The 12304-nt window shown below is 56.6% G+C and overlaps 3 protein-coding genes and 1 long non-coding RNA gene across 4 annotated transcripts in view; 1 reads left to right on the top strand and 3 right to left on the bottom strand.

Moving 5' to 3' along the window:
• Positions 1 to 378: 378 nt before the first annotated feature.
• On the bottom strand, positions 379 to 4997 carry PBX2 (PBX homeobox 2). Its single transcript, XM_012741099.3, has 9 exons — positions 4465 to 4997; positions 3506 to 3579; positions 3039 to 3286; positions 2754 to 2944; positions 2435 to 2570; positions 2012 to 2165; positions 1553 to 1641; positions 1346 to 1432; positions 379 to 1213 (listed from the first exon to the last, which is right to left on the bottom strand). Exons 1-9 carry the CDS (start codon positions 4683 to 4685, stop codon positions 1121 to 1123), a joined length of 1293 nt encoding a protein of 430 aa, XP_012596553.2. The 5' UTR covers positions 4686 to 4997; the 3' UTR covers positions 379 to 1120.
• A 533-nt stretch (positions 4998 to 5530) lies between these two features.
• On the bottom strand, positions 5531 to 7433 carry GPSM3 (G protein signaling modulator 3). Its single transcript, XM_076003461.1, has 4 exons — positions 7274 to 7433; positions 6937 to 7042; positions 6515 to 6714; positions 5531 to 6286 (listed from the first exon to the last, which is right to left on the bottom strand). Exons 1-4 carry the CDS (start codon positions 7313 to 7315, stop codon positions 6149 to 6151), a joined length of 486 nt encoding a protein of 161 aa, XP_075859576.1. The 5' UTR covers positions 7316 to 7433; the 3' UTR covers positions 5531 to 6148.
• Positions 7434 to 10425, top strand: LOC105858154 (uncharacterized). The gene is made up of 2 exons (XR_012919346.1): positions 7434 to 7934; positions 10283 to 10425. It is a non-coding gene; the product is annotated as an uncharacterized LOC105858154 (long non-coding RNA).
• NOTCH4 (notch receptor 4) overlaps positions 9850 to 12304 on the bottom strand; it is a 26744-nt gene continuing 24289 nt past the window's right edge. The window contains exons 28-30 of the mRNA XM_012741081.2: positions 11945 to 12092; positions 11323 to 11420; positions 9850 to 11154 (exon numbers count right to left, since the gene is read on the bottom strand). Of these exons, the coding sequence (XP_012596535.2) occupies positions 10441 to 11154; positions 11323 to 11420; positions 11945 to 12092 (960 nt within the window). The 3' untranslated portion in view covers positions 9850 to 10440. The remainder of the gene's footprint in view (positions 11155 to 11322; positions 11421 to 11944; positions 12093 to 12304) is intronic.

Here is a 12304-nt window from a genome sequence, read left to right as displayed (position 1 = left end):
AATAACCCCCTCCCTATTCTTCCCCCTGTAATGAACAAATAGTAGTTAAAAAAAATTAAGGATGTATCACTTTTTAAGGTGGCATCTTTGATTTCTTCAAAATTACTGAGTCCAACCCTGCCCAAGGGCCGTGGGCAGAGGGGGCTAGGAGGCCAGCAGACGCTCACTGCTGTCACGGCAAATGCAGCAGAAACCTGCCTACACAAGCAAAGAACACCCACGTGCTTGTAGGGGGTGAGGGCTTTGTGGCTTATACAATTCACTGCCTGATGGACAGGCCTGTAACCAGGTAAGCCTATTCACCAATTGTCTCTCTTTCTCTTACTAGGACCCCTCTGGCTATCACCCCTGTCATGGGAAAGCAAGAAATTAAAAAAGTCAAGAAAATAACATTTATATTTAAAAAAAACTACATCCCCAAACTAAAAATTAAGAACCACCACCACCAACAAAAGAAAAAAACATTTAAGAAATATATATGGATCCCAGGGTTTCTTTTTCTTTCCTAAAAAAAAAAGTTCAACCCCAAAGCCCAGTCAATAATTCCCTAAAGTAGCAGAAACTCCCTCCGAGGTAGATATCTGAGTCAGACACTCTTGTCCACAGAGCGGTTCTATTGGTTTAGGATGAGCTGCGTATGAGGTAATAAAGCCGTCTGGAGGGGCAGGGGTGGGGAAGCACAGGGGGCGTGGTCCATGTCCTCTGTCCAGAAGTCATGTCCCCATTTTTGGCATCTCTGGTCGGGCAGGCCTGGTGTCTCTACAGATTCCAGAACATGTAAGTGGGGTGGAGGAGCCCAGAGAGAGTATGTGGGAGTGTTTGGGGGTGGAGAGAGAGAAGGGCTCTGAGAAAGAGGTTTCTGAGTGTGTGTTTGTGTAAGAGAGAAAAAAGATAGAAGAAAAGGGGAGACAGACCCCACTCTCCCTTAGGGGCCCTGTTCTTCCTGCTGTGTAGTCAGCACCCCCAGCACTGAGAGAGTCCACTTGGGGCGGGGACGATCCCATTCACCCTTCTCTGTCTTGTGCTTCTCTTGTATTTGGGGTTTGTCTTCTGGATGCCCGAGTCTTCTTCAAGAGTTGCCTTGTGAGAGCCCCTACCCCTGTGACCCTGAGGGGCGAGATCAGTTGGAGGTGTCGGAGTGAACACTCCCTGGTCCCTCTGTCGGGGATGTCACTGAAGAGGGGGTCACAGCCTCCTGCCAGCTGCCATTTGCCTGGGAAAAAAGAGACACAGTTGGAGTCTGGGAAATAGGGTCCTGGGGAGCCCTTTGTGGGCACAACACTGCTGGGGAAAGGCCCTTCTGTCCTGGCGAGAGCTGGAGGGAGGGGCTGCAGAATCCACTCACCCTCATTTCCCGAGGGCTGTACATCTGGCCTGCCCCGAGGTTATCCCCGTAGCCCCCTGGCCCCATCGAGTGTCGGAGTGATTCCACCTGCAGGCAGCAGAGGAAGGTGTGACACGTGAGAGGCCTCAGAAGAAAGAGGTCTTGCATCTTCCAGCAGGGGAAACAGTCTGGGAAGGCCCTGCTTGAGAGGAAATGGGGGCAGCTGACCTGGGAGGCAGAATAGGAATCTCCATTGAGCCCAGGCATTCCCAGGAACATGTCTCCGGATCCTGAGAGATTGAAAGAGCCACCAGAGCCTTGGAGGAACAGAGAGGGAAGAATATAAGAGAGCCTGTGACGGCAGACAGGAGATAACTCTCAGTTACCAAAAGGCCCTTTCAACTAGCTCTGTGGGGGATGTGCTACTATACGAATTATCCACAAAACAACATTCCAACACTCAGAAAGAGCAGGCTATTCCTGAGCCTCCCCTGGCCACTCACTGCAAGAAAGGCAGAATTAACTTTACTGGAGTGGCCTTTGTCCCTTTGACATCTCTATCCTGTTTCAGCTTGGTCCCTCTAGCCCCAAAAGGTCCCCTCTCTGTTATGATCCTGCCTAGACAGGAAGTGGGAACAAAAGCAGGAAGTGTGCAAAACAGCCAGCTGGGGTGACAGTGGGATCCACCTGCGGAGGAAGGGGGCGTCGGGGAGCTGGTGCGGCTGTGGCCTCCCTGGGTGACTGACACAGCAGTCTTGACGGCATAGATGTTTGCCTCTTCTTGGAATTTTCCAATATTTTTCTTATAGCGAATGCGCTTGTTGCCAAACCAGTTGGAGACCTGTGGGGTGTTGGGCAGAAAGGAAGGTCAGGTAGAAACCTTTCCCCCTGAAGCTCTTCACTGAATAGGATCTGAAAGCATTTTCTTTTAATTTTTTTTTTGAGACGTCTCACTATGTTGCCCAGGCTAGTCTTGAACTCCTGAGCACAAGCTATGGTCCCGCCTCGGCCTCCTGAGTAGCTGGGATGACAGGTGCACGCCACCACACCTGACTAGGGTCTGAAAACATTTTGCTTGGAGACTCCCTTCTCCCCACACCCTCACAGTACCTGAGAGACAGTGATGCCACATTTCTTGGCGAGCTCCTCCTTAGCCTCCTCACTGGGATATGGGTTACTCAGGTGGGAGTAGAAATACTCATTTAGGACCTCAGTGGCCTGTTTGCTGAAGTTCCGGCGCTTTCGTCTACGGAGGAGGGAGAAGGGTAGTGAGTAGGATGATGGCGTCTGGCAGGGCTGCCATGTCGCATGACTCCAGAGGGCACCGCTGTCACGGAGTTCCGTGCTGTGCAACACGGCAGCCCAGGGCCTTGGAGAGGAATGGGAAGGAGCCTGGTGCTGGGGGCTGGCCTGGGTGCCTGGGCCCCACCTGGCATCCAGGAAGCGGGAACGCAGGATCATGACGGCCTCGCAGGTGCTCTGCTTGAGCTGCATCTGGATGGCGCTGAACTTCCGGTGGATGATGCTCACCATGCGCTCCATCTCCTTGGGTGCCACCGGCCTCGTGCGGCTCTGCTCCCTCAGCAGGTTCATGACGTGGGTTGTGAACTCATTACACGCCTGTAGTGGGGGCCCGTAGCTGGTGAGGAGGAGCCCTTTGGTCTTGAGATTCCTTCCCCAAAGCCCCTCCCTCCACACCTCCCCCTCTCCTCACCTGTTCGTACTTCTCCAGCTCTGAGTGGTAGATGTGGCGGATCTGGGCAAGTTTGCTGCGATAGTCCGAGTGTTCGATGGAGTTGTCAGGGGACACGCCGCCCCCGGAGGCTGCAGCGGCTGCAGCGGCTGCTGCTGAGCCCCCCCCTTTCTCAGGCCCAGCCACACCCTCTGCCAGAAGCATGTTGTCCAAACGCATCAGCTGTGGGTCCACCGGCTCCTCCTCTTGGGAGCTTCGAATGCTGAGGCCTAGCATGCAGGCGGGCGGACTTAGGGACCCAGGGACCCCACACCAGTGCTCAGTCCTCCTGGAGACCCAAGTTCCCAGGCTTTGGTTCCTTTCCCAGTCCCCCTTAGCAACTTCAACTCCTCACTTTCCTCATGGCCCCAAGCTGTCACAGTCTTTAGCCCTACAATGAACAAGGTTCTGTCCCCAGAGTTGAGGAAGTCAGAGGGGGACACACATACCAGTTTTCTCCTTGATTTCACACAGGACGCTAAAGAGAGCAGGCTTCATTCGGTGGCAGTTTAGGGCGTGTTTCCTTGGGAGGCGTGGGAGTGGGGAAAGAAAAAAGTTGAGGGGCTAGAGAAACAGAGCAGGGGTCTCTGAGGTGGGAAGGGAGCGTGGGAACAAGGAGGGAGAAGGGTGCATGTGCAGAGGGAGGAAGCAGGTTGGGGGTGGAACGGAGTTGGGGAGGAGGCTTCCTGGGAAAAGGTCAGCTCCCAGAGCGTGGGGAAGCTGCTGGGCTTCAGGCTTCAGGAAGGCAGGGGAAGATGCAAGCAGCAGTCCAAAGGCACTGTGGGTGGGCTGGGGGCTTTGGGAGATGGTCTAGGAAGGTGGGAGGTGGGATCTGGGGTGTGACTAGATACTTTTCAGAGGAATAGAGATGGAGTTTGAGGTGGCAGAGAGGGACTGGGGGTGCTGAGGTAAGTGTGTGCAGGGTCCTGGGGCTGGGTAGGTGGGAAGCTTTGATGCACCTGGTGCCTGGCTGAGCAGTGGGAAGGGGGGTGAGGACCACTGGAGGCTAGGACCATGGAGTGTTAGGAGCTCTGGAGAGCGTGTGGAGGTCCCCAAGTCTGGAGAGAAGCGGGTGGGTTGCATGGAGAGTTAGGGGAGAAGACGACATAGCCTAAGAACAGTTTCTTGGTCTGGGAGCCAGAAGGGGGCTCCGGAGATGGGGAGTGTGGGGGTCAGCAAAAGGTTAGGAGGGGGAGTGGGGCCACCTGGGGTCCACTCTGTGAAGGCTTCAGGGCCTAGGGGTGAAGGGAGGTTTGAGAGAGACCACTTCTCTAGGGGCTCCCAGGAGTAAGGAGGCAGCTGCTGGATCCTGGAGAGGGCCCTGGATTTTGGGGGCTCCCAGAAGATTGAGAGCTTGTGAACGGGGGTTTGCTAGGTCTGTGTGGGGTCCCGGGGTGGGGGCACTCACTTGGCCTGGGCCTCATCCAGGCTCTGGTCGGTGATGGTCATTATCTGCTGCAGAATGTCCCCGATGTCTTGCTTCCCTCGGCCTCCCGGGACCCCCCCGCTACCCCCACCGGAGTCTCCGCCACCAGGAGGCTCGCCAGGACCCCCAGGCTCCCCACCGACCAATCCCAGGCCCCCCCGGCCCCCGCCTGGAGGGGGCGGCCCCAGTAGCCGCTCGTCCATAGCTGGGGGGGGCCCTGAGGCCCCCTCCCTGCTCCGCCCCTCCCCCGCCTGGTTACTTCCCCCCCAAACTCGCTGGGGCCGCTGCTCCCTCCGCCCCAACCCCCGCCCGTCTTCCTCACTCCCGGCTCCCCCGGGGTTCACCCCGGCACTGAAGGGAGACCTGGGGTACCAGCTGGGCCCCCCACAGGAGACCCTGGCCCCCGGCGGCGGAGAAAATGGAGCCGGAGAGAGAGAGAGAGGAGGCCCAAGCGGGGGTGTGTGTGAGAGAGGGAGGAGGGAGAGGGGGGAGCGAGGGAGGGAGGCTGGGGGAGGGGAGACGAGGAGGAAGAGGAGGGGAGAAGAGAGGAGGAACGGGGAGGAGCTGGGGGCGGAGAGAGACACACGGAAACAGAGGAACTGAGACCGAGTGGAGGAGGGGAGAGGGAAGAGGGGACAAGGGGAGGAGACTGGGCCATGGGGAAAATATGGGAAGGCCCCGCTGGACCTCGGTGGCTTGGGAGAGGGGCGTGTTGAGGGCTAGGGGGCCTGCCACCTGGGTTCTGAATTAGGGATCTAGGTGATGTGGACTCTGGCCGCTGGAATGCCTGGGTTCACAGACAGCTCAGTTCATATTTCTTGTTCTAATGAGTCCCCTCCTTGTTCTACTTAATTAAAACCAGGAGAGAGGGGCTGGGGGAGATAATTAGGGAGGTCTCCAGCCGCTGCTTAATGAGCCAGTAATTAACTAGCCAGGGAGGGGAGCTGGCCTCTGGCCAGACTGGGGAGAGAGGTGGCCTCTGGCCTCACCGTCCTACCCTCCTCCATCTCTGCCCCGCCTCACCCCCACCCCAGACACCAGTCTTCAGTCCAGAGGGGAATTACATTTATTCATACAACCAAAATATCGGACAGACTCAGAGCAGCAGTGGGGCGGGAGGTGGGCGGGGTGTGAAAGGTCCATTCACAGCCTGTAGGCCCCTCTGTCTGGCCTGGGGTGGCGATGGTGGGAGTGAGAGAGGGAGAATAGTCTTCAATCTGCCTTGGATGTACCTGCCCCCCTTTCTTACTGGAAAGGAGGGTAAAGCTGTCTCTCAGGTTGTAACCTTGTGAGATTTGCCTTTTCTTGGGAGGTGGAGGCCTGAGCCCTCAGATCCTGCCTGGTAACTTGACTACTGGGGGTGTCCCCACAGCTCAGGACAGCGGCTCCCAGGTACTCCCTGAGATGAGTGCCAGGGATCCTCTTACTGCTTCAAGTGCCCAAGTACTAGGGGAGGGAATTAAATGATCATCCTACCTTGCCTGTTCTCAGGGTGTGAGGACTTTCACCCCCTCCAGTTCTCAGGGAAGGTGATGAGGGTGATGAATATTGAGATTTCTGCTGGATTTTCCAGTCTCTGGTACCCTGCCAAGCAAGGGTTGAGGGCATGCAATGGGCTGCCCAGCTTTGAGTGAGGAGTGAGGAGGGCTGGTTGGGGGCTCAAGTCTCAGCAGATGTGTGTGGGGGGCCGGGACCTTTGCTCCTCCATTCGACCCCCACCCTGAATTCTCAGCAGCAACTCCAGGAGCTCCTGCCCCCCTGGGGGGAGGGGAGGCTCTGACCGCTGGGCTTCCATCCGCTGGCACTGGAGGAGTGGAGGGAGAGGGAGAGCTTTGGTGAGGGTCTGGGAGGAGGCCCTTCAGAGGAGCCAGAGTTGGTATGGGGGTGCATATAAGAAACCTGTGATGGGGATGGGGTGACTAGGGGCTGGCAATGGGGCAGATGCCTAGGGAGAAAGAGGGGTAGGGCCCAAAAGAAAACAGAAGCCAAGAGATCAGGAGGCCTGGGTAGTGTCTTGGGGGGGGTGTCTCACCTGGTGACTGAGGATGGTGCTGTAGAGCTGTTCTTTGTCCTCAAGAGGCCGGGGCAGGGCAGGGGGTAGGCTTGGGGGGCTCTGTGGGGCATGGAAAGTGGCCCTCTGCTCCTCTAGGCGGTGGGACTGGGCCTTGGCCACCAGGTCCAGAAGGAGCTCAGTCTGCAGGGAGAGCAGGGAGGCCGAGCCGGGCCCCAGGGCTGGGGAGAGGAGGGGGGAGAACTCAGAAAAGTTGGCAGACAGGCGCTGTAGGGGGTAGTGACAAGGTGAGGTGACAAGGGACAGAGCCAAGGGAGTACAATGGGGTGTACCATGAGGAATCTGGAGGAGGTGGGGAGGGGGTCCACAATGCAGTGGGTCTTGGTAATGGGGTCAGGATGTGGGCACCAGGGTTGGGGAGCTCCCTGGGTGGGTGGGGGTACCTGTGTGGCGGGTGCCCGGAGGAGGGGATGGAGGAGCAGATCGCCAAGGCCGAGTGGTGGAGTTCGGAGGGGGCCAGCCTTGCTCATCCTGAGGGGAGTCCTGATGCTAAAAGACATCCATTCCAGTCAAGCGGTTGTGGTTGAAGAGGGTGGGTGGAGAGGGGGCTAGGCCAGTGGCCCATTTCTTTTCTCTGTGTCTCTGTTCTTGCCTCAGTGTGCCCAAGCCTCTGCAACTCCCTTGTGTCCACCTGTGTCACTTCACTAGGTCTCTGCCCCTAGGTCCTCTCACCTCCCTTCTCTCCCAGTGGCAGCCTTCCCCACCGGGTGCTCAGCTCACCTGTTCGCTATCCTCTTCTTCCTGGAGTCTCCTGGCCTCCATCCCCTGAAGGGGAGAAACTGACGGGGGAGGGGTGGCTGGGGCTTGGGAGGAGGGCCAGAACTGGTTCCTGAGCAGAGTAGGGGCTGGAAGGGGTGGGGATGAGCTGGGGGCTGGATGTCTGGGTACTGAGCAGGAAGCTGGCTTCCTAGTTAGCCCCCCCACGGCCCCGCCCATCCCTGTCAACTTCCTCCATTCTCTTTTCCCACTCAAACAGCTCTTTTGAGCTTTCTTGGTCCCCAACAGAGGCTGGGAAAACTCCAGCTACAGGAGCGGAGGGGCTCATGGTGGGGAAGGACTCCTGGCCTGCCCATCTCCAGAGCCACAGTAGCCCCTCAATCCTTGGCTCTGCTCCCTCCACCCCTGCCTCCCCTTCAGCTCTTTCTGTCAACACAGGAACTAGCTACACAGGAAGTGGTTTCACTCCTCAGAATCCCCCTCCCCCCAACCAGGTCCCTTCCCTCCTCAAGACCCTGATGTAGGATTTGGCCTTCCCCATCTTCCCTGAGACTTATTGGGACTGGGAGGGGCATGGTTCCAGTGGGAAGCAGAGGACTCAGACTGTGGGACGTTGAGCTCTCAAATGTATGCCATATACTCTTAGCCCTGGGTCCAACACATAGTAAGTATTCAATAAATATCTGTGGAATAATTATTCCTGTCTTTTGGGTATATACAGTCTATTCAGGGGACAAGATATGCACCAAATAGGAGAGAATGTGCCAGGGTTCACGCTGGCAACTCAGATCAGTGCAGATAAGGGGCAGGGAAAACTTTACTGTGGTCATAAATGAGGGATATAGAAAGGGAAATGGGAAAGGACCACCTTTCTGGCTTGGTCTTTGATCAATGTTCGTTGGGCTGGTTGGCACCAAGTAGGGAGCAGGACAGATAGTAATTTGGGAACTCTCAATGGCCACCAGCCATGTTAGAGGGTTTACAGCTGAGTGACTTGGAGAATGACATGCAATGGAGATCTGCTCCTGTCATTAAATGCTTTGTAGTCTTGGGCAAATAAAGTCTCTGCCTCAGTTGCTGAAAGGGTAAAATAGTGTTTGTATAGCACCTACGTCATAGAGTTGATGTAAGGATTTAAGGTGCATAGTGAATGATCAATAAATGGTAGTGCTTGGCCAGGCTTGGTGCTCAGGCCTATAATCCCAGTACTTTGGGAGGCAGGAGGATCGCTTGAGGCCCATGGTTCAAGACCAGCCTGGGCAACATAGTGAGACCCTGTCTCTACAAAAAATTAAAAACAGGCCGGGCATGGTGGCTCACGCCTGTAATCCTAGCACTCTGGGAGGTCGAGGCAGGAGGATCGCTCAAGGTCAGGAGTTCAAAACCAGCCTGATAGCAGAAAATTTGGTTCCTTAAAAAAAAAAAAAAAACCAGCCTGAGCAAGAGCGAGACCCTGTCTCTACTAAAAATAGAAAGAAATTGGCCAACTAAAAATATATAGAAAAAAATTAGCCGGGCATGGTGGTGCATGCCTGTAGTCCCAGCTACTTGGGAGACTGAGGCAGAAGGATTGCTTGAACCCAGGAGTTTGAGGTTGCTGTGAGCTAGGCTGATGCCACAGCACTCTAGCCTGGGCAACAGAGTGAGATTCTGTCTCAAAAAACAACAACAGGCGGGGCGAGGTGGCTCACGCCTGTAATCCTAGCACTCTGGGAGGCCAAGGCGGGCGGATTGCTCAAGGTCAGGAGTTCAAAACCAGCCTGAGCAAGAGTGAGACCCCGTCTCTACTATAAATAGAAAGAAATTAATTGACCAACTAATATATATAGAAAGAAAAAAAAATTAGCCGGGCATGGCGGCGCATGCCTGTAGTCCCAGCTACTCAGGAGGCTGAGGCAGGAGGATTGCTGGAGCCCAGGAGTTTGAGGTTGCTGTGAGCTAGGCTGATGCTATGGCACTCACGCTAGCCTGTGCAACAAAGCGAGACTCTGTCTCAAAACAAACAAACAAACAAAAAAAAACAACAAATTAGCCGGGTGTGATGGCATGTGACTGTAGTCCTAGCTACTCAGGAGGCTGAGGCAGGAGGATTGCTCAAGGCCCAGGAGTTTGAGGCTGCAGTGAGCTATGATTGTGCCACTGCACTCCAGCGTGGGTGACAGAGTGAGGCCCTTCAAATGCCTCATGCCTCCCTGTCTTAGGCTTAGCAGCATTAAAGAGGTGCCACCATATTGCTCCAAGGTGGACAAAGCTTCTTTAAAATGCTCTCTCCATCTCGATCTACTTGACTTGAGGACTTAGGAGTACTCTAAGTGGCCATAACTAAATGTCTGTGGATGAGGGACAAAGCATATGCATGGTCTACTATGTATATGGGTTCTCCCTGGGCTACCAGAGACTCCTGTTTTCACATAATACCCTAAATTGACACGGGATCCCCAAATGTATTTATTCTTGCTCTTAAACTACACTTACAGCCTTCATCCAAATGCTGTGCCTAGGGCACAAAGTTCTGACTACACTATGCAGTCATAGTGTTTTTTCCCATTCCTCTCCCCAACCCTTCCAAAAAAAGGTAACACTTCAACTCAGCTTTATTATGGGTGACAGATTTGGGGTTCTTAAAGAGACATAGTGGCTAGAAGAGTGGTGCTTCATCCCTGCAGTGGAGTTTCTTTGTGTGAGTCAGAGGGAATGCAAGGAGTCATTAGCAGGAGTGTGTGTGTGTGGGGGGGTAGGGGGAGCTTGGCCACATTTCAGCATCTACACAGCACATAGTTAGGTGCTCAATAAATATTTGTCAGCCGTTTGTGGGCAATAAATGATAGAGGCTCCCTTTGGGAGCCATATTCAGGAAAAAAAGTCTTACATCCTATCTACAGTTCTTGGTTCCAGTTTAGGGGTACTTCTCCCACTCCACTCTGTCCTCCTGCAAACTCTTGCCCTTTATTTTCTGAGAGAGGGACTGGGCCTGCCCCATCCCAGTATCCTAATACCTCTTTTTTTTCCCAGAGCTGCAGCTTCTCCATGTGGAAGATGATGCCTGCTCTGGTGGGAATATCCTCATTTTACAAGGGAAACTAAACTCAGGACGTCTCACTTTTGGAGCTCCATCTTAAAAGCTGGAGGGCTTTCCGGAATACCTGTCATTTTAGAATTCGTGTAGCCTTCTATTTTTGACTCTCCCCTTCTAGGTTTAAAGGCGTTTCTTGGTGGGCTGGGGGACCCCAAGCAACTTGAGGAGACCCCCGCTCCGGGGACGGAGTAAGGCACGGAGGCGGGATCGGAATGTTGGCGGTGGGGCCGCAGGCTCCCAAGGCCACCCAATCACAGGGCCAGTCGTCCGCTGAGGCCCTGCCCCCGCGCCCGGCCGCAACTCCGGATCCTCCTGGCATTACTGCTGGGTAGCGTCGAGGCCCGCGTAAGCCCGCAGAGAACGTACGGCCGCGAAGGGGCGGGCCTCCTCCTGCTGCTCCTCCCGATAGGCTCCGGCAATGCGAGTAGGCCGCGCCCCCGCGCGTGGCCCAGCCTACGGACCCGGTCCGGGCTCCCAGACGAGCTCCGCCCGCTCGCGGGCCGGCTCCCGCTGACAGCGTCCGGCAGCGCGGCGCAGCCCCGCCCCCGTGCGGGGGCGCGCTTGCTGACGCGGTGCGTGCGCGCCGCTCGGCTCCCGCCTCGCGGCCCGGCGAGGCTTTGTGACTGGCCTCCGGGGGCCCCGCCCCTTCCAGCAGCGTCAGCAGGTCCCAGTGGTTCCGCAGGCGGGCGACGTCCCCGGGCGCCAGCCCGGCCTGGTCCCGTAGCTCTCGGGCCGCCCCCAGCGCCAGCAGCAGCTGCGCTACCTCCACCGCTCCTTCCCGGGCCGCCAGGAACAGCGGCGTCTGCTCCTGGACGGGAGGAGACAGCCAGGGCCCGGTCAGGGAGCCCGCGCCCACAGGACTGGCCTGTTCGGCCTTCACCTACTTGACCTCCAGCCCCGACCCCTTCAGGGGTTCCCTCACTGTCCGTCTCTGCCGCACCCGGTTTTTTGTCTGGAGCCCGCTGCCGGTTCTCACCCTGCCGTCCTGGGCGTCTTTATCGGACCCAGCCTGGAGAAGGGAGCGGGCGGCTCGGGCGTTGTTCACGGCAGCGGCCCAGTGCAGCGCGGTTTTTCCTGGGGACAACGTGGGAAGTTGTTACCGCGATTGGGGGACAGACGCCTGGGTTCCGGTTTCCCACGGGTTCTGGCCGTGGGGGAAGGGCTACTTGGCCCGCGGGGTCCTGAAAGGCTGGAAGCGTCGCCTGGGCGACCGCCGGCCCTCGGGAAGCGTTGCCCCGGTGACGTCACTGGCGCGCGGGCGGGACAATGGGGCATTGTTCTAGGGTCGGTGGGACCGGGAGACCACCCTCCCCCCACGAGACCTCTGCTCTCCCACAGACACGCTCCTCTATTCCAGTTTCCTGCGGGCTGGCGCAGTGTATGTGTGTCGTTTAGGATGGTGGTAGAGACTCAACGCGCTCCTCACTGCCCCCGCACCGCAGATTTACCACCGTCACAGCAGGGTGGGACGGAATTGTCCCTTCACTCGATCCCTCCGCTGCTCCTATATTACTTTGCACGTCATCTCACCCCATCTCACCTGCTCAACTTCTCTGTATCATAACATCACCTCTCCCCCCGCCCCCGCGCACACATACCCCATTTATCTCTGGCCCCCACGTCTGCTCGGGCTGCAATCAGTTCTTCAACCAGGTCCTCCACCGCCAGTCTAGCGGCCAGCATCAAGGGTGTAGTCCCGTCCTCTGTGCGTGCATCCACTGCAGTTTGTCTGCTGCGGAGTAAGAGCTGAGGGCACAGAGATGGCCAGTGACTCCATGGACTGTTAGCTCAGGTCTCTCACACCGAACCCCCTCCCAATCCGTATTTAGCCGCCTTCCGTTTTTCCCTTTCGGGTCCCCAATCTCACATCAGTCTCCTCTTTGTGAAGCCTTAGGGGATGCTTCTGCCCAGCTTGTCAACTCTTGCCCCATCTCTCCCCGTTCCCTTTAGAGACTCTG

The sequence above is a fragment of the Microcebus murinus genome, chromosome 5 (genome assembly GCF_040939455.1).
Source record: "Microcebus murinus isolate Inina chromosome 5, M.murinus_Inina_mat1.0, whole genome shotgun sequence".
NCBI classification, from domain to species: Eukaryota; Metazoa; Chordata; class Mammalia; order Primates; family Cheirogaleidae; genus Microcebus; species Microcebus murinus.
The sequence above is the reverse complement of the archived record's forward strand: the minus strand, read 5'-3'. Positions and strand labels throughout refer to the sequence as shown.

Coding starts and splice junctions, on each gene's coding strand:
- GPSM3 (XM_076003461.1), bottom strand. CDS start 7,315: ATGGAGGCCAGGAGACTCCAGGAAGAAGAGGATAGCGAACAG. Junction 7,043..7,273: donor AAGAAGAGGATAGCGAACAG/GTGAGCTGAGCA, acceptor GATGTCTTTTAG/CATCAGGACTCCCCTCAGGA. Junction 6,715..6,936: donor TCCGGGCACCCGCCACACAG/GTACCCCCACCC, acceptor TCCTCTCCCCAG/CCCTGGGGCCCGGCTCGGCC.
- PBX2 (XM_012741099.3), bottom strand. CDS start 4,685: ATGGACGAGCGGCTACTGGGGCCGCCCCCTCCAGGCGGGGGCCGGGGG. Junction 2,945..3,038: donor AGCTGGAGAAGTACGAACAG/GTGAGGAGAGGG, acceptor CCCCCACTACAG/GCGTGTAATGAGTTCACAAC. Junction 1,214..1,345: donor ACAGCCCTCGGGAAATGAGG/GTGAGTGGATTC, acceptor CTTTTTTCCCAG/GCAAATGGCAGCTGGCAGGA.